At 54.0% G+C, this 23,780-nt stretch overlaps 1 protein-coding gene across 1 annotated transcript; it reads right to left on the bottom strand.

Annotated features, from left to right (window-relative positions):
• Nucleotides 1–16,386: 16,386 nt before the first annotated feature.
• LOC116942624 (fatty acid-binding protein, liver) lies at nucleotides 16,387–21,799 on the bottom strand. The gene is made up of 4 exons (XM_032954759.2): nucleotides 21,530–21,799; nucleotides 19,867–20,039; nucleotides 19,167–19,268; nucleotides 16,387–16,707 (listed from the first exon to the last, which is right to left on the bottom strand). The coding sequence occupies exons 1-4, from the start codon at nucleotides 21,597–21,599 to the stop codon at nucleotides 16,657–16,659; spliced, it is 396 nt and encodes a 131-aa protein (XP_032810650.1). The 5' UTR covers nucleotides 21,600–21,799; the 3' UTR covers nucleotides 16,387–16,656.
• Nucleotides 21,800–23,780: the final 1,981 nt, after the last annotated feature.

Here is a 23,780-nt window from a genome sequence, read left to right as displayed (position 1 = left end):
CTTTGCCAGTACCAAAATATAATAATAGGGGTTTTCCCCTTTTTTCTGGCAACAAAACTGAAACCTTCTTACAAGGATTCATGTCTGCATTAACCACAATACCTGCAGTCAAAATGCAAACAAAAAACATACTATGATAATATATGCATTGTCCTTGAAACTGATTGGTCCACACCAAGGGACGGCTTTATTTTGGGCCTCGACCCAATTGGTGCTCGACCAGATGACGCCAAAAGGCGTACAGCTCAAAGACAATGCACTATCAAAGTAATGAGGGCTCGGGGTGAGCATCTACATTATTAGACCTTCTTTGCCAGTACCAAATATAATAATAGGGGTTTTCCCCCTTTTCTGGAGACATCAACTCCAAAAGAGAGACAGACCAACTCCAAAAGGGAGACAGACCAACTCCAAATAAGAGGCAGACTAACTCCAAAAGAGTGACAGGCCAACTCCAAAAGGGAGACAGACCAACTCCAAATAAGAGGCAGACCAACTCCAAAAGAGTGACAGGCCAACTCCAAAAGAGAGACGGGCCAACTCCAAAAGGCTGTCTCTGGTGTAGGCCAATCAGTTCCAAAGACAATGCATTTAGAATTATCAGTGCGTGTTTCTTTGCATGTTTTCCACACGTATGTGCGGTTAATAAATCCTTGATGTATTGCAAAAGGTATTTAGTTGGTGTTTGAACATCTTAGCATCCGTTTCATTGCCAGAAAGGGCAAAACTTTATATTTGCAAACTCCAAATATACAGCAGCAGGCGTCAGGGTCGGGATCGAACCCATGGCCTCCTGTATACCTGGCAAAGTAGTTAACATTTCCTAGCCACCGTGATACTGATGATGATGAAAGAGAGAGACACGAAAACTCCAGGTATACAGCAGGCGTCGGGATCGAACCCACGACGTCCTCCATTCCAGGCGAGGAAGTTAACCGCCTCCAATTTTTTAATTTCTATTTAAAGCTTTCCTGACTGCAGGGATTCATCTTTTTGCTTCTTTCGGTAAAGTCGCGTAGAATGGAAATACAATAATAAAACATAATAAAATAAAATTATTTGATTGTTTTATTTTTATTATTTTGGAATGGAAATGAAATAAAACGTAATAAAATAATTTTATTTTACGTGACTTTACCGAAAGAACCAAGAAGACACCTCCAATTTGCTCACTTGATGAGTTACACTTCAACTTTGGACATTAACAATGAACGATCGTGCCACCAATTACTTGTGCTCAATAGATGTATTATGTATGTTTCATTTCTTTCGCACCGCATGTAGCCAACTATGCCAATCGGAGGTACGGTAAGCCTGCGTCTCTCTCTCTCTCTCTTACACTCTACCACCCTTCTAAAACAGCAGCTTCGTATATGGAGTGGTACCTTACCTGGCTAACAAGCGCCATGACCTCGCCAACTTCGCCTGCGCTCAGGCGAAGTTGGCGGTGTACAGAACGAGGAAATAGATGCTGCAAGGTGACACTGACGGCTGCTCCGTGCTTCCAGTGTCCAGGGGCCTGCTTAAGGCGCGGCTCCGGCTGGAGCACGCATACCACACACATGTCGGTGATGTGCACGTCTTCTTCGAACGCTGGGGAGCCGGACAAGCCCTCTGCACCAGCGTGGACGGCACCCCACGTGTTCACCTTCTGAAGCGCTCGCTCGTCACCGTGGCGTGCGCGAATGACCACCACCACCACCACGTGACTTTTATTTCATGTTGTGCGCGGTGCTTTTAGCGCCACAGCGCGTGGATTTATAGCGTTTGTTTTATTTGTGTTGCTGCTGACTTTGTGTATTTCATATCGGAATCGCCTCCAGTGCTGTTGCTGCTGGCGGCAATAAAAGTTGTTTGAAAAACGTCAAAAGTCTACACTCACTGTGCGCCCATACAATCGCCCCCCTCCCCGCTCTGCACGGCCACTCATTTGACTGAACACGTTACGAGTCGCTACACCTGGCGACGTGACTAAGGCTCGGGTAGCGCTCACGCTCGCTCACGAACTCCCTTCGCTAACCCCCACGCAGCTGCCCGCAACGCGGTGCGGGCGACAGCGGTTCCCCACGAGTTTCATCCAGCAGTGGATCGACCCCCGGCTACGTTGGTGGCGGTGATGGCGATGGCGGTGGCGGTCTGTCAGGGCAGAAGATTGCGGCGGCTTTTGGTTGAGCGGCCCTTTGTCCCGCAGTTGATTGACAGATGTCTGCACGGCGTGGTCCAGATGTCTCGTGAATCCACCTCCCCCCCCCACCCCTCCCGATTGCATTTTCTGAAACTGAATGTGTTTGCAAGTAAGGTTTATTTAAAACAGAGATGAATGTGCAAAGGAAAACAATGCCAGGGGTCAATCCATGGAGGGTCACAAGACATGTGGATCACCCAGTATACCTGCAATTATGATCATCATCCGTGATCAATCCACTGCTGGATGAGAGCCTCCCCCCTCTCCCCCCCCCCCCCCGAGTCTCACGATTCCGCGGTGCAGCTGCGCTCGATCCGACTTCGTCGCTCCGTCTCCGTTCGGGGGACGCACTCTCTGGCGTGCATGATACTAACCATCATCACAATAACCATTTACACTTGTAAAGCGGAGCATTTTTTTATCCATAGACCCCCACCAAATGCGCCCCCCACCGTGTCTGGGAAGCCAGGAAATCAACAGAAGCCTGCAGGGTGCACGGCCATCACTAGGCAGTGGGGGGGGGGGGGGGGGGGGGAGGAGACGGGGGAGGGGAGCAATTAAAAGTGGCGAGTTTTAAAAGTCAAATTTGAAATATTTTCTAACGATTCTGATTGCCTTCATGGAGCAGCGAACCTTGACCTCCTTCGTAGTCAAGGCGATCCGAAGATCGGTGCATCAGGATGGCTCAGCCGCTGTCCAAGACACAACGCGCGCGTGCTCGTAAACGGACTTCGGCGAGGGCGATGCCCCGAATGACGCTTTGATGGCTCCGCTCTGCGCGGGCGTCTCCACGGCACGGCTCGTGTCTGCGCGGAGCGCGTCGCTCAACGCGATCGTCTCGTGCGTGAGCGCGCGCGCTCCAGCGTTTTTTTGCGAGGTCCTTCCTTCCTCCGAAACGTCGAACGAGATTTGAGTTTTTTTTGCTGTTTGTTCCCACCTCGCTCTCGGAGCCGCCTGTCGACGCCCCTGGGGCCGTCGTTCCACTTCGCAGCGATTGGCGATTCGCGAAACCCAGCGCGTTGCGCAGAATGAGGCGACGTCACCGGCAAATTGACATTCTTCCAATTCTCTGTAAATGTCACAGGTAGACGTGTGTGTACTTGTCTGTGTGAACGTGTGGCTTTGTCTTTGCGTGTGTTTGTGGTTAGCGCGCTGCGCTGTGAACCTAGCGACCCGCGTTCGATTCCCGCTCACGGACAATACCAGCGACAAATTATTTTAACCGGTCCTGGGCCTCCCCTAGGTCGACTCAACCTCAAACGACTACCTGGTGCGGTGTGTAGTAAACATCGCCACTGGGGAGACAAAGGCGGTCGGGCGTGGTGCCGACCACCCACCCCCATCGTGTTCCGTTCCAGCCTTAAGCACTAGCCCCCCCAAACGGCGTGTGCGGGCTACACGGGGGACCTTTCGGTCTTCGTGTTGCTTGGCTCTCCGCAGTCGGATGAGTGAGACCCATCTCTACCAGCTGTTCTCGCGTGGCGTCGAGTCGCTACTGCACGTCTCGGCCGCCTTTGTCTCTCCGTGCGGGTCCCCCCCTGTCACTGGAGATGAGCTCAGGTCATTTGAAATTAACACCAATCGAGGTCTATAAAACGAGGCCGACACGGACACCATCACGAGAATGTGGAATGTCCACCACTGGCTCAAGTTCCGCAAGGAAAGAGCTCTCCGATCCTTCCCACCACCCCACGTCCCCCTCTTTACCCAGCCGAGTGAGACAATGCGACCAGACGTGTTTGTTTTGACGAGACAGCGCATGTAACAATTAAGCACGTGTCTAAATAAAGTGATAATACAACGCCAAGATATTATGTGTCGCGAAACTTATTTTTTTAAAAAAAGTGTATTTTCTCCAGGATTTATAGGATATATATTTTTTTTTACGACGGCATTTACGTTCATAGGAGCTCGCATTGAAACGTTCGAGTGATTTTAAATGAACCCTGGTCAGTCGCCTGTATGCGTTACTACCATCTCTTCGGGGTCACTATCTGTTGTTATTCCAGTATTATTATCACAGTATTATTATTATTATTACGGCTTCCGAACGTCTTCTTCCGCAGTTTCAATCCAACTCAACGTTTATTTGTTACACGGAAAAATCCCGTGTAGCCAGTTACCCAGCTAGCTTCGGTAGCAGCCACTAACAACAGAGTTACTATTGCAGTAGAGAGGAGCCCAGCCAGCAAACTGAAGGCTATGGATTATTTGTAAAATGAGTATCGCGATTTTGAAGTTGATGATAAGATACATTTAATAGAACGTTGACGATGGTAATTATTTGATTATTGTGACGATGACGATTAATGTATTAGTGATACGAGGTTCGAGCTAGGGTCGGGCTTTGTGCAGTGCTTAACCCTGACACCTGCGTTCGATTCCCGTTCACTGCTCAACATCAGCATCGAGCAAAATCTGAATTGCACTAGTCCTGACCCCCCCCCCCCCCCCCAATAACCAGCGTGGTGAAGTATGGTCAAACAACCCACCGCAACCGACCGACACGTGGTTGGGTGAGGATTTCAAACCAGCAGTGGATTGATAAACGGATACTATACCGGACTGGTATACTTTACTAGTAGTATTGTTTATTAATGGGCTTGAGAGAGAGAGATGTGACGAAGCGTTTTGAAGTAGGCTCTCATCCAGCAGTGGAGTGAACTTGGCTGATGATAACGATGATGATGATGATATTGACAGTAACGTTTCCCCCCACCCCGCCCCCCTCTTGTCATTATTACCACGCGAGTCTAAATCGGTCACGATTGCGAAATTGGAAATTACAGCAACAGCGGCAGCAGTCGCTACATTTAGACAAATCCCCTCTAGCGTGTTTGGTGATCGACAAGTCTAATTGTCTCGCATGTTGCATTGGTCACACCGAGATGTCAACACATCTGTTGTCTTAACAGGATGATGAGCTGAGTCACGCATCATTTAATGCCGGTTCGTTTGCTTGTTCCAGATATGAACATTGTCAACGTTGTTTTGCATGTTGCGTAATCGTACACGGGAATGTTTCCGGGCGGAATAATCGCGTCGGGTGTGCCGAGTCACTTTTACGTTTAGGCAAAGACAAGGACCCCCCACACCGCCCCCCTCTACCCCCACACCGCCCCCCTCTACCCCCACACCGCCCCCCTCTACTCATTTTAGGCTGGGTCGGTCTAGGGGAGGCCCAGGACCGGTTCAGATAATCGTCACTGGTGGTGTTGGCCGTGAGCGGGAATCGAACTCGGGTCGCGATGTCCGTAGCGCAGCGTAGCGCTACCCGCTACACTACCGCTCCCCCGCGGCAGCGACACACGCAGTGACACACACAGGCAGTGACACACACAGTGACACACACAGGCAGTGACACACACAGTGACACACACAGGCAGTGACACACACACAGTGACACAAACGCAGTGACACACACAGTGACACACAAACGCAGTGACACACACACAGTGACACACACAGGCAGTGACACACACAGTGACACACACACGCAGTGACACACACAGTGACACACACAGGCAGTGACACACACAGTGACACACACAGGCAGTGACACACGCAGTGACACACGCAGTGACACACGCACGCAGTGACACACACAGTGACACACACAGGCAGTGACACACACAGTGACACGCGCAATGACACACACAGTGACACACACAGTGACACACACACTCACACACGCAGTGACACACATAGTGACACACACAGTGACACACACAGTGACACACACACACGCAGTGACACACACACAGTGACACACGCACACGCAGTGACACACACAGTGACACACACACGCAGTGACACTCACACAGTGACACAAACGCAGTGACACACACACAGTGACACACACACACGCAGTGACACACACAGTGACACACACACACACAGTGACACACACAGTGACACACACACACGCAGTGACACACACACAGTGACACACACACACGCAGTGACACACGCAGTGACACACACACAGTGACACACACACAGTGACACACACAGTGACACACACAGTGACACACACACACACAGTGACACACACACAGTGACACACACACAGTGACACACACACAGTGACACACACAGTGACACACATAGTGACACACACACACACAGTGACACACACACAGTGACACACACACACACGCAGTGACACACGCAGTGACACACACACAGTGACACACACGCAGTGACACACACAGTGACACACACAGTGACACACACACACGCAGTGACACACACAGTGACACACACACGCAGTGACACACACACAGTGACACACACACACGCAGTGACACACACACAGTGACACACACACACGCAGTGACACACACAGTGACACACACGCAGTGACACACACACAGTGACACACAAACGCAGTGACACACACACAGTGACACACACGCAGTGACACACACACAGTGACACACACACACGCAGTGACACACACACAGTGACACACACACACGCAGTGACACACACAGTGACACACACACGCAGTGACACACACAGTGACACACACACAGTGACACACACACAGTGACACACACGCAGTGACACACACACAGTGACACACACACACACAGTGACACACACAGTGACACACGCAGTGACACACACACAGTGACACACACACACAGTGACACACACAGTGACACACGCAGTGACACACACACAGTGACACACACACACGCAGTGACACACACAGTGACACACACGCAGTGACACACACAGTGACACACACACAGTGACACACACACAGTGACACACACGCAGTGACACACACACACAGTGACACACGCAGTGACACACACACAGTGACACACACACAGTGACACACACAGTGACACACGCAGTGACACACACACAGTGACACACACACACACAGTGACACACACAGTGACACACGCAGTGACACACACACAGTGACACACACACAGTGACACACACGCAGTGACACACACACAGTGACACACACAGTGACACACGCAGTGACACACACACAGTGACACACACACACACAGTGACACACACAGTGACACACGCAGTGACACACACACAGTGACACACACACACACAGTGACACACACAGTGACACACGCAGTGACACACACACAGTGACACACACACACACATAGTGACACACACAGTGACACACGCAGTGACACACACACAGTGACACACACACACACAGTGACACACACAGTGACACACGCAGTGACACACACACAGTGACACACACACAGTGACACACACGCAGTGACACACACACAGTGACACACACACACAGTGACACACACAGTGACACACGCAGTGACACACACACAGTGACACACACACACACAGTGACACACACAGTGACACACGCAGTGACACACACACAGTGACACACACACACAGTGACACACACAGTGACACACGCAGTGACACACACACAGTGACACACACACACACAGTGACACACACAGTGACACACGCAGTGACACACACACAGTGACACACACACAGTGACACACACACAGTGACACACACACACACAGTGACACACACAGTGACACACGCAGTGACACACACACAGTGACACACACACACAGTGACACACACAGTGACACACGCAGTGACACACACACAGTGACACACACACACACAGTGACACACACAGTGACACACGCAGTGACACACACACAGTGACACACACACAGTGACACACACGCAGTGACACACACACAGTGACACACACACACACAGTGACACACACAGTGACACACGCAGTGACACACACACAGTGACACACACACACACAGTGACACACACAGTGACACACGCAGTGACACACACACAGTGACACACACACACACAGTGACACACACAGTGACACACACAGTGACACACACACACACAGTGACACACACACAGTGACACACACACACACACAGTGACACACACACAGTGACACACACACACACACAGTGACACACACACACACAGTGACACACACACAGTGACACACACAGTGACACACACACAGTGACACACACACACACACAGTGACACACACACACACACACAGTGACACACACACACACAGTGACACACACACAGTGACACACACAGTGACACACACACAGTGACACACACACACACACAGTGACACACACACACACAGTGACACACACAGTGACACACACAGTGACACACACACACAGTGACACACACAGTGACACACACACACACAGTGACACACACAGTGACACACGCAGTGACACACACACAGTGACACACACACACACAGTGACACACACAGTGACACACGCAGTGACACACACACAGTGACACACACACACACATAGTGACACACACAGTGACACACGCAGTGACACACACACAGTGACACACACACACACAGTGACACACACAGTGACACACGCAGTGACACACACACAGTGACACACACACAGTGACACACACGCAGTGACACACACACACAGTGACACACACAGTGACACACGCAGTGACACACACACAGTGACACACACACACACAGTGACACACACAGTGACACACGCAGTGACACACACACAGTGACACACACACACAGTGACACACACAGTGACACACGCAGTGACACACACACAGTGACACACACACACACAGTGACACACACAGTGACACACGCAGTGACACACACACAGTGACACACACACAGTGACACACACACAGTGACACACACACACACAGTGACACACACAGTGACACACGCAGTGACACACACACACAGTGACACACACAGTGACACACGCAGTGACACACACACAGTGACACACACACACACAGTGACACACACAGTGACACACGCAGTGACACACACACAGTGACACACACACAGTGACACACACGCAGTGACACACACACAGTGACACACACACACACAGTGACACACACAGTGACACACGCAGTGACACACACACAGTGACACACACACACACAGTGACACACACAGTGACACACGCAGTGACACACACACAGTGACACACACACACACAGTGACACACACAGTGACACACACAGTGACACACACACACACAGTGACACACACACAGTGACACACACACACACACAGTGACACACACACAGTGACACACACACACACACAGTGACACACACACACACACACAGTGACACACACACAGTGACACACACAGTGACACACACACAGTGACACACACACACACACAGTGACACACACACACACACACAGTGACACACACACACACAGTGACACACACACAGTGACACACACAGTGACACACACACAGTGACACACACACACACAGTGACACACACACACACAGTGACACACACAGTGACACACACACAGGCACAACAGCATCAGTAGCGGCCGTTGGCCACCAAGTGGGCGCTGGGGTGGCACTGCGACACCCCCCGTGCATCACAGCGAGCACACCTGGGTTCGGTTCCCGACACCCCCCGTGCATCACAGGGAGCACACCTGGGTTCGGTTCCCGACACCCCCCGTGCATCACAGCGAGCACCCCTGGGTTCGGTTCCCGACACCCCCCGTGCATCACAGGGAGCACACCTGGGTTCGGTTCCCGACACCCCCCGTGCATCACAGCGAGCACACCTGGGTTCGGTTCCCGACACCCCCCGTGCATCACAGGGAGCACACCTGGGTTCGGTTCCCGACACCCCCCGTGCATCACAGCGAGCACACCTGGGTTCGGTTCCCGACACCCCCCGTGCATCACAGGGAGCACACCTGGGTTCGGTTCCCGACACCCCCCGTGCATCACAGCGAGCACACCTGGGTTCGGTTCCCGACACCCCCCGTGCATCACAGGGAGCACACCTGGGTTCGGTTCCCGACACCCCCCGTGCATCACAGCGAGCACACCTGGGTTCGGTTCCCGACACCCCCCGTGCATCACAGGGAGCACACCTGGGTTCGGTTCCCGACACCCCCCGTGCATCACAGCGAGCACACCTGGGTTCGGTTCCCGACACCCCCCGTGCATCACAGGGAGCACACCTGGGTTCGGTTCCCGACACCCCCCGTGCATCACAGCGAGCACACCTGGGTTCGGTTCCCGACACCCCCCGTGCATCACAGCGAGCACCCCTGGGTTCGGTTCCCGACACCCCCCGTGCATCACAGGGAGCACACCTGGGTTCGGTTCCCGACACCCCCCGTGCATCACAGCGAGCACACCTGGGTTCGGTTCCCAACACCCCCCGTGCATCACAGCGAGAACCCCTGGGTTCGGTTCCCGACACCCCCCGTGCTTCATATCGAGCACACCTGGGTTCGGTTCCCGACACCCCCCGTGCATCACATCGAACACACCTGGGTTCGGTTCCCGACACCCCCCGTGTGTCGCAGCGAGCACACCTGGGTTCGGTTCCCGACACCCCCCGTGCATCACAGCGAGTACCCCTGGGTTCGGTTCCCGACACACCCCGTGCTTCATATCGAGCACACCTGGGTTCGGTTCCCGACACCCCCCGTGCTTCATATCGAGCACACCTGGGTTCGGTTCCCGACACCCCCCGTGCATCACATCGAACACACCTGGGTTCGGTTCCCGACACCCCCCGTGTGTCGCAGCGAGCACACCTGGGTTCGGTTCCCGACACCCCCCGTGCATCACAGCGAGCACCCCTGGGTTCGGTTCCCGACACTCCCCGTGCTTCATATCGAGCACACCTGGGTTCGGTTCCCGACACCCCCCGTGCATCACATCGAACACACCTGGGTTCGGTTCCCGACACCCCCCGTGTGTCGCAGCGAGCACACCTGGGTTCGGTTCCCGACACCCCCCGTGCATCACAGCGAGCACACCTGGGTTCGGTTCCCGACACCCCCCGTGCATCACATCGAACACACCTGGGTTCGGTTCCCGACACCCCCCGTACATCACAGCGAGCACACCTGGGTTCGGTTCCCGACACCCCCCGTGCATCACAGCGAGCACACCTGGGTTCGGTTCCCGACACCCCCCGTGCTTCATATCGAGCACACCTGGGTTCGATTCCCGACCGGGCTCCTGTGCGCGTGGAGCGTGCTGCAAGTTGTCTCTCCCCACTACCCCCCCCCGTGGGTAGATTCAAGTCTCAAATGAGTATGCGGTGCGGGTTGTGTGAACGTCGGCACTGGGGAGACAAAGGCGGCCGCGCGTGGTGCTCAGTCACACGCGCCCACCAATCACTCTCGCGTGCGCCGTGACAACACCGTTCACAGCGGTGCTGGCCGACGGCACTTGCCCCGACAGCCCGTGCAGGCTACACAGCCGAGGGAGGAACTTTGTCTTTGTCTTGCCCAACGCGCTCCACGCGTGACGCGCGCGCGAGTGCATCGCCGACACCTGGACCGTGCATATCCTAGGTCGACTCAGCCTAGAATAAGTGTAACTACGTCGTGAACAAACACGAGCAGCGGGGAGAGACAAAGGCGAGTGGGCGTACGTGGCTCTGAGCACACTCCCCGCCTCCCACCTCATTAGTGCGGTGATGTCAGTGAAGAGTTCACTGAGCGATTGCCAGAGAGAGGAGATTAGTTGTAAACAAACTAAAATATAAACCCATCATCATGTATGCGCTGTATGTGGAACTTCTTTCGCACCGTACGTAGCCAATCGTGCTAATCGGAGGTTGCTGGCGGGGGGACAGCAAGGAACACACCAAAAATATCGTCAACATCGTCGTCAGTAATAATTAGGGGTTTTCCCATTTTTTTCTGGCAACAAAACTGAAACCTTCTTACAAGGATTCATGTCTGCATTAGCCACAATACCTGCAGTCAAAAATGCAAACAAAAAAACATACTATGATAATATATGATGCATTGTCCTTGAAACTGATTGGTCCACACCAAGGGACGGCTTTCTTTTGAGCCTCGACCCAATTGGTGCTCGACCAGATGACGCCAAAATGTTTCAGTTTTGCTGCCAGAAAAAAAGGGGAAAAACCCTATTGTTATATTTTGGTGCTGGCAAAGGAGGTCAAATGATCGTCGTCAGTGTCCGAAGCTCCGGTATCCGACACCATTGTGATAATTGCTGTTGTTAGTCTCAGGTGCGTGCGTGCGTGGTGTTGTCTGTGTTGTTTGAAACCTGAGGGTCTGCGCTTTTACAGCGCTCATACACCAGATGCCCACCGCTGTTTCTCCACGCTCTGTGAGTAAGTGCGGGGGGGGGGGGGGGTGGTGATTTGACCATACTTCACCACCACGCTGATCACCTGCTGGGTTGGTGAAGGAGCGAGGGTTCGGAGCGCGCGGCGCAGCACCAGCTGAGATGCGAATCGCCACTGACGTTAGCCGTGGCTGGGAATGGAACTCAGGTGTGCGAGGGCCCAGTGTGTACTGTCTGCTCGTCCGATCGCCGGGAAAGCGTCCCAAGGTTTATTTGTGTTGCTGCTTCGACTTTAATCAGCGCGCGTTTCACAATCGCAGCCGCCATCCCTCCTCTCCCCATCCACCCCCCACTCCACCCTGTACACAGAGCAACTACAAACGGGTGGTTGTTTATTCAACGTTTGTTTGTGTCATGCCCTCCTGTGTTTGACCAAAACGTGATCGAGCAACGCGGGCAGTCAACGGATGATAAAAGACGCTCTGGAACGTACCACCCCCCCCCCACCTTTCGGTTTCAACAAAGTTGATCATAATCGTCACGTCAAGTCGCTGCACACGACCGCCGCTCTCTGCTCACGTAGAGAGAGTGAGAGTACGACTCAGAGACGTACACACTCCACCGTGCAACTCACCACTGATGGCTCCTTCCTTATCTCTTTCTTTCCCTAGCATAATCACCCTCTCATCATCATCCCTCTCTCATATTCATATTCTCACCATCATCACCATCAACCCTATCATCATCACCCTCTCATCTTCAACATCTTCTCACCATCATTCCTCTCTCGTCATCATCACCCTCTCATCATCATCACCCCCCTCTCATCATCATCATCACCAACCTCTCATCTCATCACCATCACTCTCTCATCATCACCATCACTCTCTCATCATCACCATCACTCTCTCATCATCACCATCACCCTCTCATCATCATCACCCCCCTCTCATCATCATCACCAACCTCTCATCATCACCATCACCCTCTCATTATCACCATCATCACCTTCTTATCATCATCACCATCACTCTCTCATCATCACCATCATCATCACCCTCTCACCATCATCACCAACCTCTCATCATCACCATCACCCTCTCATCACCATCATCATCTTCTTATCATCATCACCATCACTCTCTCATCATCACCATCACCCTATGATTATCACCATCATCATCATCATCATAACCTTCTCATCATCACCATCACTCTCTCATCATCACCATCATCATCACCCTCTCATCATCATCACCCTCTCATCATCATCACCAACCTCTCATCATCACCATCACCCTCTCATTATCACCATCATCATCTTCTTATCATCATCACCATCACTCTCTCATCATCACCATCACCCTATGATTATCACCATCATCATCACCTTCTTATCATCATCACCATCACTCTCTCATCATCACCATCACCCTCTCATCATCACCACCACCACCATCACCTTCCTTCTCCCTCCCTCTCCTCGTTCTCCGTCTTGATGGGAACTTCCGCCCCGGGCCTCCTTCCCCTCTCCCGTTCCTTTCTCTCTCTCCGCGTTCATCGACAAACATCTTTCACTCTGCTCGCCCTCCCCGTGGTGGCAGTCACGGCTGCAAAGGATTTTAATTGTAAATCAAATCAATCAGATCAATCAGACCGCGCCAATTCTCGTCGCTGCACCGCGTGTGGCGCACGAGTCATCAGACACAAACGACACGTCATGTTGCGGTGATTCAAGGGTCAAATAAAAACTCCAACTTTATTATTTCTGTTTAGTTGTTTTTAGGAGTTGATCAATAACACTGAACTTCTAGTGGGACCGGTAAATTAGTAGCAGCGGTGGAAGTCGGTGTACGCACGCAACGTATGCGTGTAGGCGGCGTGTTCGTGTGCACCTAGCCTGGCACGAGCGCCGTGATCACGTTGTTATTGTTGGGTGCGTGTGTGATTGAGTGTGTGTCCGGAGCGGGGGGGGGGGGGGTGATACAAGCCAGGCCGACCCGAGTTCGATTCCCACTTACGGCAACGACACCGCTCACGATTATCTGAGTCGCTCCTGCGCCTCACTCCCTGCGTGTCTGTCTGAATGTTCCTCCATCTGTGTATCGATCCCTATATTCGTTTGTCCGTCCACCAGTCTGTCTATGTGTCTGTCCATCTGTCTGATCATTCGTCTGTCTGTCTGTCCATCCATCCATCAATCCATCCATCCATCTATCCATCTGTTTGTCCATCCATCTCTCCATCTATTCATCCGTCTTTAGATCCATCTATCGTCCACGAGTCTCTCCATCCAACTATCCAACTATCCCATCAATCCGCCTATACATCCATCTATCCATCCATAAAGTTGTCCATACAACTGCCTATCTATACATCCACCTGCCCATCTATCCGTGCATCTGTCTGACTGTCCATGAGTCTCTCCGTCCGTCTGTGCTCCAGCAGACAAGTCCCATAACACTGAACGGTGACACTGCGAGTGTGACACTGTAAGTCAACACCGCCACCACCACCAACAAAGATACAATACAAACATCCCCCATATAACATTAACACATTGTTTGGTGCTGTTAACGAGTAGCACCGATGCAGGCCGGCTCGGCAACACGAGCACACGGTGTGGCCAGCACCACGCCTTTGTCTGCCTAGTGGCGGTGTTTCCACACCGCGCCAGGTGCGCACTCATTTAAGGCTGAGTCGACGTAGGGGAGGCCCAGGACCCGGGCTCACCACCAGGTTCGGGCGGACGCGCGCGACGCGTGGCGACTGCGCGATGCGCCGCCGATGGCGACGTGCGAACGACGCAATGCCCCGATCCACGAATTACGAAGGAGACGTCAACAGCGTTAGACGCTCCGGTTACCTGGGCTTGACCACCTGAAATGTGAAATTGTAGTCGTTGTTCTGCATCTACATCAGCCGCACGAAAGAAAGAATGAAGGAAGGAGGAGAAGACTCCCGATGGCATCGTTCCGACTCCCATCGGTTCAAGAAGCCGTGGAGCAATCTCGCTCGCTCTGTGTGTGTGCGTGGGGTGGGGCGGGGGCTCTGGAGTCGCCGTGGACTCCGTGAAGGACCTCGCCAGGGCTACAGACCGGGCCACATCATCACGAGCCATGGTCTATCCACAGCTAGCCACATCGTCGTCGTCGTCATCACCGTTGTCGTCACTGTCGTCGCCACGTGCCCGGCACTGGATGCCCTGTGTCTGTCTGTCGAACTTTGTTTCGACTGTGACGCCATTGTGACACGAGGAGGAGGAGGAGGAAGAGGACAAGGAGGAGATTTCGCGGTTGTTGTATGGAGGCCTCAACGAGTCCCACGACTTGCTTACAGGGAGGGTCCTGCCGAGGTCTGGCACAGTCGAGGGACGACGATCGGTCGGGTGGATTCTTAATTTGTGGTGAACATTTGGCAAAATACACTGCGGCCTGGCTCTTCGACGTACACGATGACTACTAGAAACCCCTCCCCCAGCCCTTCCCGTACCCCCCCCCCCCCTCATTCATTCTCTGAGTGACAGCCAATTGCTACAAAAACCGACGAGCGAACAGAAAGTGAAAAGGGGGGCAGAGTTGTCTAAGGGGAGTTAGGGGTATAGCGTGTGCCTGTTTGGTTAATCTGGTTAGTGTGGTCATGGTTAGCGGTAAGGTTGGTGACTGGTTGGTTAGTGTGGTTAGTGTGTTAAAGGTTAGCGGGTAGGGCTATTTTCTGATTGGTCAGTGTGGGTAGGGTTGGGGAGTAGGGCTAGTGCCTGGTTGGTCATTGTGGTTAGGGTTAGGGGCAGGGCTAGTGCCTGATTGGTCATTGTGGTTATGTCAGGGGTATGGCTCGTGCCTGATTGGTGATTGTGGTTAGGGGTAGGGCTAATATCTGATTGGTCATTGTGGTTAAGGGTAGGGATAGTGTCTGATTGGCTAGCGTGTTGAGGGGCTTGGATTTGATTGGCTAGTCCGTTCCACCTTCTGCACAAATTTTCTCCTCCCGCGTTGGCAAGTGCGGCCTATTCCGTTCTCAGTCGCTTAGCGCTTGTGGTGGCACTGCAGCGTCACAACGTCACAGCATCACAACGTCACGTCATAACGTCACAGCGTCACAACACCACAACGTCGTCACAGCGTCACAACGCCACAGCGTCACAACGTCACAGCATCACAACGTCACGTCATAACGTCACAGCGTCACAACGTCGTCACAGCGTCACAACGCCACACCGTCGCAAAGCCACAGCGCCACAACGTCGGAGCGAAGAGGAGCGAGGAGGATGATGACCGAGAAGGAGTAGGTGGAGCCGAGGCCCACCTCTCAGGCTTTGTGGTACGTGCGAGTGGCCACCACGTCCCCGATGGAGCACGTCTACGGGGAGAGGGGGAGACACGCAACTCACTCCCACCTCACTCATCTCACTCTCCCACACTCTCATCTCTCTCTTATCCCTCTCCGTCGCATGAAAAACTATTTCTTCAGAAGTGCTTTATGTGTTTAATTATTCTTCGCCCGCATCTCCGATTAGCGTTGTTGGCTACGTACGGAGTTCAACATAATACATACTAATTTCTCCCATCACTCTCTCATCTCTATCTCATCCCTGTCTCTCATCCGAGAAGGCCTTCGATAGAGTGAGCCCTGAGTACCTGGGTAAACTGATAACGTCGTTCGGCTTCAGCCAGGCATTCATCTCTCACGTTAGGCTCCCGTACACGGACACATCCAGTCTCATGAAACTCAACCAGCCGCTCAGCCCCCCTTTTCCCATGACGAGGGGGGTCAGACAGGGATGCCCCCTCTCGAGGCTGCTGTAAACCCCGTCTATTGAGCCACTCCTACGCCACCTGAGACAACGTCCGTCTGGTTTCAAGGCTCCAGGACCTGAAACTGCAGTCGTCCAGGGTCTCTGCGAACGTGGACGACGAATGCGTCGTAGTCAACGGCGCGCAGGACGTCTCCGCACTCTGCCGGGTGGTGGCGGTGTACGAGAAGGCCTCCGCCGCCAGGGTGAACTGGGCCAAGTGCGAGGTTCCCTGTTTGGGGTCGCGGTGCGGCGTGCCTTCTGTGCTCCTCCCAGGAGGAGTCAGTTGGCAGGCTGACGGTGCCAAGTTCCCGGGAGTCTACCTGGGGAAACCCACACGACGTCGCTCTGAACAACTGGACCGAGTTGGCCAAAGTAATCGAGGCTCAACTGCTGGCATGGGCACGCCTCACTCCGCAGATGTCCTCTAGGGGCCGAGTGCTCGTCGCTAATAATCTGGCAGCGTTCGTGATGTGGCACAAGGCGAAGGTCCTCCAGTGTCTGGCCTGGCTACTCACCAGAGTGAACCGCTCACTCGCGCACTTTGTGTGGCACGGCAAGCACTGGCTAAGGCCGGGGGTTCTCTGCCTGCTGGTGGGTGAGGGTGACCAGGGTCTGGTGGACGTTGCCTCCAGGCTGATGAGCTTCAGGCTTCTGGCCGTGAGGCGGCTGCTGTATGAACGGGAGGAGATACCCTGGAAGTCGCCGGCCCTCAGCCTGCTGAGAGACGCAGGGGGGAGCCTGGGGTACGGGAGCGAGCTCTTCCTGTTTGACCTGGGCCTGGGCGACTACACGAGGCTGCCAGGTTATTACCAGAGCCTTTTTGACGCGTGACGGAGCTTTGGATGGAGCAAGGCGTGCACGCACTATGACCTCAAACATTTCTTGAACGAGCCCCCGTTCTGCAACGGCCTCTTCGAAGGGATCAGAGGAAAGAGGACTCTGGCTGTACGCTTCACCTCAGTAGGACTGGGGGAAGTCAGCAACCTCGTGAAGGCCCACCGGTGCAAGTGGAAGACCTCAGCTGAGATCGCCAGCACTGAGGGACTCCGCTCCAAGCTCGCTGGGGAGAAGCTGCTGTGGGACATTGCGCCGAGCCACGTAGGAGCTGCGTCTGATGCTGGAGGCGCCGGAGGACAGTGGCGGCCACCCCCTTCCTCCTTCCCGGAGTTGCGCCTCCTCTCCTGCATTCAGCCTCCTGGGCGCACTGACTCTGGGAAGCTACTGAAGCTTCGAGGACGCAGGGACGCGTCCCTGAAGAGCACCCCAAGGAAAGCGCTCTGCGCCGTGCTGCGTCAAGGCATTGCATGTTCAGGACCTGGCTAATCTATCAGGCACAAAATAGAGAGATAATTTATCTCCTTTTATTGAGGTTGCCCCCCCCCCCCCCAGTGGAAACCAACATACAAGCCTCCTGTAGCCAAACGCTGCGGTGGCCTACAGTGGAGGTAGGCGCACTGGACGGTGCCATCGGCCGTTTGGCTCAGCCGATCTCCCCAGGGGCACCAGACTGTGTGTGCGTTCTGCAGTGCCCCACCAGTAATTGGGGTGTCCGTGGCTCAACCAACCCAATGTTCCAGCTTTTGGGGTCCATTTTTATGAGACTGGAGGTGCCTTTTTACAAGAGCAGTTTCATATACGGAGTGCCTTACCTGGCTGATAAGCGCCACGATCCTGAAAATATTTGTCTGCGCGCAAGCAAAGATGGCACAGTTTACAAGACCAGGAAAAAGATGCTGCAAGGCGACACTGACAGCTGCTCTGCGGTGCCAATGCCGGTGACGCGCTTGTGTTCTTCCAACGGCGGGGGGCCGGTCAAGCCCTCTGTACCGGCGCAAATGACATTCTGCTATCGTCGAGCGTGGCGTGTTTGTGTTGCGCGTGGTGCGTGCAGCGCCACGTGCCGTGGGTAGTGTTTTTGTGACGTGATGTTGTATCCCTCTATCCCATCTCTCTCTCATCTCTCTCATCTCTCTCTCGTCTCTCTCTCATCTCTCTCTCATCTCTCTCTCTCTCGGGCCCTCACCGCCACCATGCTGTCCCCCGAGACGGCACGGGAGATGGTGGTCTCCTTGCCCTCCCACCGCTGCACCTGCACCAGCTTGTCGCCCTCCACGGTGAACGTGCTCTGCGGGAGACACCACCACGTCATCCACCACGTCATCCACCACGTCATCCACCACGTCATCCACCACGTCAACCACCACGTCATCCACCACGTCAACCACTACAACCACCGGTCACTATGTCAGCCACCACAACCACAGTCACCACAGCGTCACAACTACAACCAACAGCCCATCAACTGACTGCGCAAAAAGCGTTGAGGCGTTGGTGCTCATCTTCCCGTTTGCAGCTCAGAGCCGGTTGTGGAAATTCCTCGTTCCTTTGACGGGGAGAGGGGTGGGGAGGGGGTGGGGAGGGGTGCGGAGGGGAGGGGTGGGGAGGGGTGGGGAGGGGTGGGGAGGGGTGGGGTGGGGAGGGGAGGGGTGGGGAGGGGGGTCGATCCATTGGACAACCATTGCTGACGTCCCACAAAGTGGTACTGATCTTATCTGCCACGGCAGGGAATGATGATGATGGTTGTACCGAGTCAAACCGGCAACCAGGATTTGACTTCGTGACCTTTCCATTCGCGAGCCGCTCGCTCCACCACCGCTTCATTGCCTGTGACCTCTGACCCCCCCCCCCCCCACCTTCCGCCCTCCCCCCACCCGGGGTCTCACCTTGACCTTCCTCTCGTCCGCCGTCGTTTCGTCAAACTCCTCGCCCAGCGTGAACTTCCACTCCATGTTCTTGAAGGTGCTCGTGGTCTTCAGCGTCACGTGGTCGCCCTCGGCGCTGATGATGAGCGTGGGCTTGGTGACGCTGCCGATCTGGCGCATCGCGAAGCCGATGCCTGCACGGGGGCCCAAAGCGCGTCCGTGATGGCATCGCAGTCAAGTCATTCCTCGTTGAACGTTGTAGATGCGTTCCTCGAAAAGCGCCACGTTAAGCGGAAGACTGTTTCCCCATAAAGAGCGCGGTAACGATCAAGTTTGGCGTTATACGATTTACACACACACACTGTGTGCGATGGCAGGACAAGTCACTGAGGGTGCGCCGCCGCGGGAAGTAGTTCGTCATCGACCGCTCACAAACCGCGTTATAACGGGGAGCGCGTTCCGCATTGTGCCAAAAGAGTTCCCATTATTAAAGAACTGCGTTTGAGCGAAAACGCGTTCGAGTGTGAACACCTTGAGTGGAGGGTCGACTTCCCGTAGTCTAAAGTATTTTAACTCACGTCATCATCAATATTATCGTCAGTCATCATCGTCATCATCAGCCAAGTTCAATCCACTGCTGGATGAGAGGCTACTTCGAAACGCTTCGCCATCTATGTGGGGTATCTTTGTCTTTAACGGGTGTGACACGACGCACCGGCTAGTAATTAATAATTATCATTAATAATTCTAAACCAGGGTGGCCCAAAAGTGAGGACACAGGGATATTTAATTCATCTTAACACTGCCATGAATGCATTACAAATGTTTTTTTTATTTCTTGAAGTTAATATTTTCATAAATCTATCAGTTTTATTAATATATCTTTTCTTCTTCTTCCTCCTCCTCCTCGTATGCTAACGAACGCAGCTGTAATCTTACTTAAAAAAAAACACATCTCAAATTAATTTGAAAAGATAATTCACGCATCCATTTATGATAATGGAAGCCAATTTGAACATTTGTTAACAATAATGAAATAACCCTCCGTGAATTGTTCAAATATCCTTCGGTTTTTGCCTCCACGTTTAGAAACATGCATTGCGAGTTATTTGGCTGCTAATACATTTCCACGTGATAAGCCACTTCGTTGAGCTCTCGTTTGTGGCCAGGTCGCTCATGGGAAAAATAGCTACGCAGATCAGAGGGCCTTACCTGGTAACATAAAAAAATAGTCAGGAGTAATAAATAATAAGCCCAATGTATCGTGACTGTTGGGCCACCCTGTGACATTGCACGAGCTCAGCCGGGACTGGGCGTGCTCTCACCCACCATGAGTCGCGTCCTCATTTTCAGCACCACGGAGCTGTTCACAGCCTCAGATGACTCACGTGACCTGCACGGTCTCACAAGTCTCACGCCCTCACAGTCTCAGTCTCACGCTCCCACAGTCTCACGCTCCCTGCACGATCTCACAAGTCTCACGCTCTCTGCACGGCTTAACAGTCTCACGCCCTCACAGTCTCAGTCTCACGCTCCCTGCACGGTGTCTCAGTCTCACGCTCCCTGCACGGTCTCACAAGTCTCACGCTCCCTGCACGGTCTCACAAGTCTCACGCCCTCACAGTCTCAGTCTCACGCTCCCACAGTCTCACGCCCTCACTGTCTCTCAGTCTCACGCGCTCACCTATGGCCTTCATGTATTCATCAAAATTGTGGCTCTCCACCAAGTTCCAGGTCCCGCAGAAGATGTCCATGATGCTGTCCCCGCTGTCGTCTCTCTCTCTCTCTGGTGTCTCTGTGTCTTCGTGGGCGTCTCTCTGCGTTGCGTCGCTGCGTCGGTGATGGTGCTGACGGAATGCTGCTGCTGCTGCTGCTTCTTGCCCGCTGCAGACTCTCCGCTCTCGCTGAACGCTGACGCGTCGGGTGGCGTGAGACGCAGTGGGGGGGGGAGGGGGGGGCGCAGGAGAGGGAGGAGGGAGACTGGGAGGGACCATGGGGGAGGGAGACAGCGGGGGCAAGGAGACTGGGAATGGATGAGGAGGAGAGGGTGGGATGGAGGAGGAGGAGGAGGAGGGGAGATGAGGGGTGAACGGGAGCCATTGGGTACAGAGCTGCGCTTATCTGGGTCACCCGACGTGCACGTGACTCTGGATTTGGCTGAGAACGCGTGGCCGATAGTAACCCCTCTGCGTGGACGGGAGGGGTGGGGGGGGGGGAACAGTACCCCCCGCCCCACAGCCTTCCATCCTTGCTCCCCCATAATCCATAATTCTCCCCCGCCTCGCTCCCGCAATTTGCAAAAAAAAAAAACTGCCGATGCAATCAATGGGCGCACTGCGACAAAGCCGCCGCTGCGATTGAGCGTCCGGGGAAGAAAGGGCGCAGCTGTTGCGGAATCTGGCAGCAGGAAGGAAGCGACGGCCGCGAAGTGTACGCTGGCCCCAGACGCATTGGCGGCGAGGGGGTCATTCGAGCGAGATGGGTCGCACACAGAAACGCGGCGCGTGAATTCCGGAGGGATGGAGGTGCAAAGTGTAGCGCAATCTTCACTTTTATAGGCCGAGTAGACCTAGGAGAGGTCCAGACCGTGGCGATCTTTTTAGCACGGTGAGATGTTGGCACCTGGTCGCTTACTCGCCGCGACGGCGACGTCTGCGCGGTGATCCACCAACCCTTGCCGCAGCCTCCGCAGCGCTGGGTCACAGTCAGCAGCAGCAGCAGCCCAGGCGAATTCGCCACCGCCGCGATTCTGTCAAGCGTGCGGCGCATCTCAATAGGCAAACCGTTCACGTGAATAGACGATACAGGGTCGTGTGAATAGATTCAGACGCTTCATTAATAACTGGTCACGAGCAACTCCGGTGAGCACGGTTTGCTACCTACGCACGGTGCGAAAGAAGTTCAATATTGCACACGTACATACGATAATACATTGGTGTAAATGTATCTGTTTTTTTTTAAACATCAGGCCCCATGGCGATAACGAGTGGAGTCTCCAACTCTTACTGTGTGGTCCTTTCGGTAAAGTCACGTAGGTATAAAATAAAATAAATCACGACGTTTCGGGCACAACACAAGTGTCCGTCATCAGGTGGGGAAAGCCTTGGTGTGATTTATTTTATTTTCTACCTACGTGACTTTACCGAAAGAACCAAAGAGTGAGGATTCCTGCAGTCACGAAAGCTTCAAATCAAGATTCTCCAACTCTTGCTATCCACTCTATCTCTCCGGCTTTGTATGTGCTCCGAACAAGGGCCATTGCCCGAAACGTCGCCGATTCAATATATCGTTATTACTCCTTCAATGCCGCGGTGCTGTCGACTGATGCGTCGAGCCCTTTTGTGTCGCCTGTCCTTTATGCGCGAATGGCTTCGCACAGATCATCGTTCATCGTTCATCCGTCCCCCAGCGCCACTCCATCTCTCTCGAGCGGAACACCACGTGGGAGGGACGTGAACACCACGTGGGGGGGTGACGTGAACACCACGTGGGGGGGGGGGGGTGACGTGAACACCACGTGGGGGGGACGTGAACACCACGTGGGGGGGACGTGAACACCACGTGGGGGGGGGGGGTGACGTGAACACCACGTGGGGGGGACGTGAACACCACGTGGGGGGGACGTGAACACCACGTGGGGGGGGGGGTGACGTGAACACCACGTGGGGGGGACGTGAACACCACGTGGGGGGGGGGGGGGTGACGTGAACACCACGTGGGGGGGACGTGAACACCACGTGGGGGGGACGTGAACACCACGTGGGGTGACGTGAACACCACGTGGGGTGACGTGAACACCACGTGGGGGACGTGAACACCACGTGGGGGTGACGTGAACACCACGTGGGGTGACGTGCACACCACGTGGGGGACGTGAACACCACGTGGGGGGGGACGTGAACACCACGTGGGGTGACGTGAACACCACGTGGGGG

The sequence above is a fragment of the Petromyzon marinus genome, chromosome 15, assembly GCF_048934315.1.
Source record: "Petromyzon marinus isolate PM22_M1 ecotype Great Lakes invasive population chromosome 15, UKy_Petmar_22M1.pri1.0, whole genome shotgun sequence".
Classification (NCBI taxonomy): Eukaryota; Metazoa; Chordata; class Hyperoartia; order Petromyzontiformes; family Petromyzontidae; genus Petromyzon; species Petromyzon marinus.
This window is presented reverse-complemented; position numbering and strand designations above follow the sequence as displayed.

Excerpts from the sequence above, each read along its gene's own strand:
- LOC116942624 (XM_032954759.2), bottom strand. The coding sequence starts at position 21,599 with ATGGACATCTTCTGCGGGACCTGGAACTTGGTGGAGAGCCACAATTTT. Across the intron at positions 20,040-21,529 it reads TGAATACATGAAGGCCATAG|GCATCGGCTTCGCGATGCGC; the intron begins GTGAGCGCGTGA and ends GCCCCCGTGCAG. Across the intron at positions 19,269-19,866 it reads CGGACGAGAGGAAGGTCAAG|AGCACGTTCACCGTGGAGGG; the intron begins GTGAGACCCCGG and ends TGTCTCCCGCAG.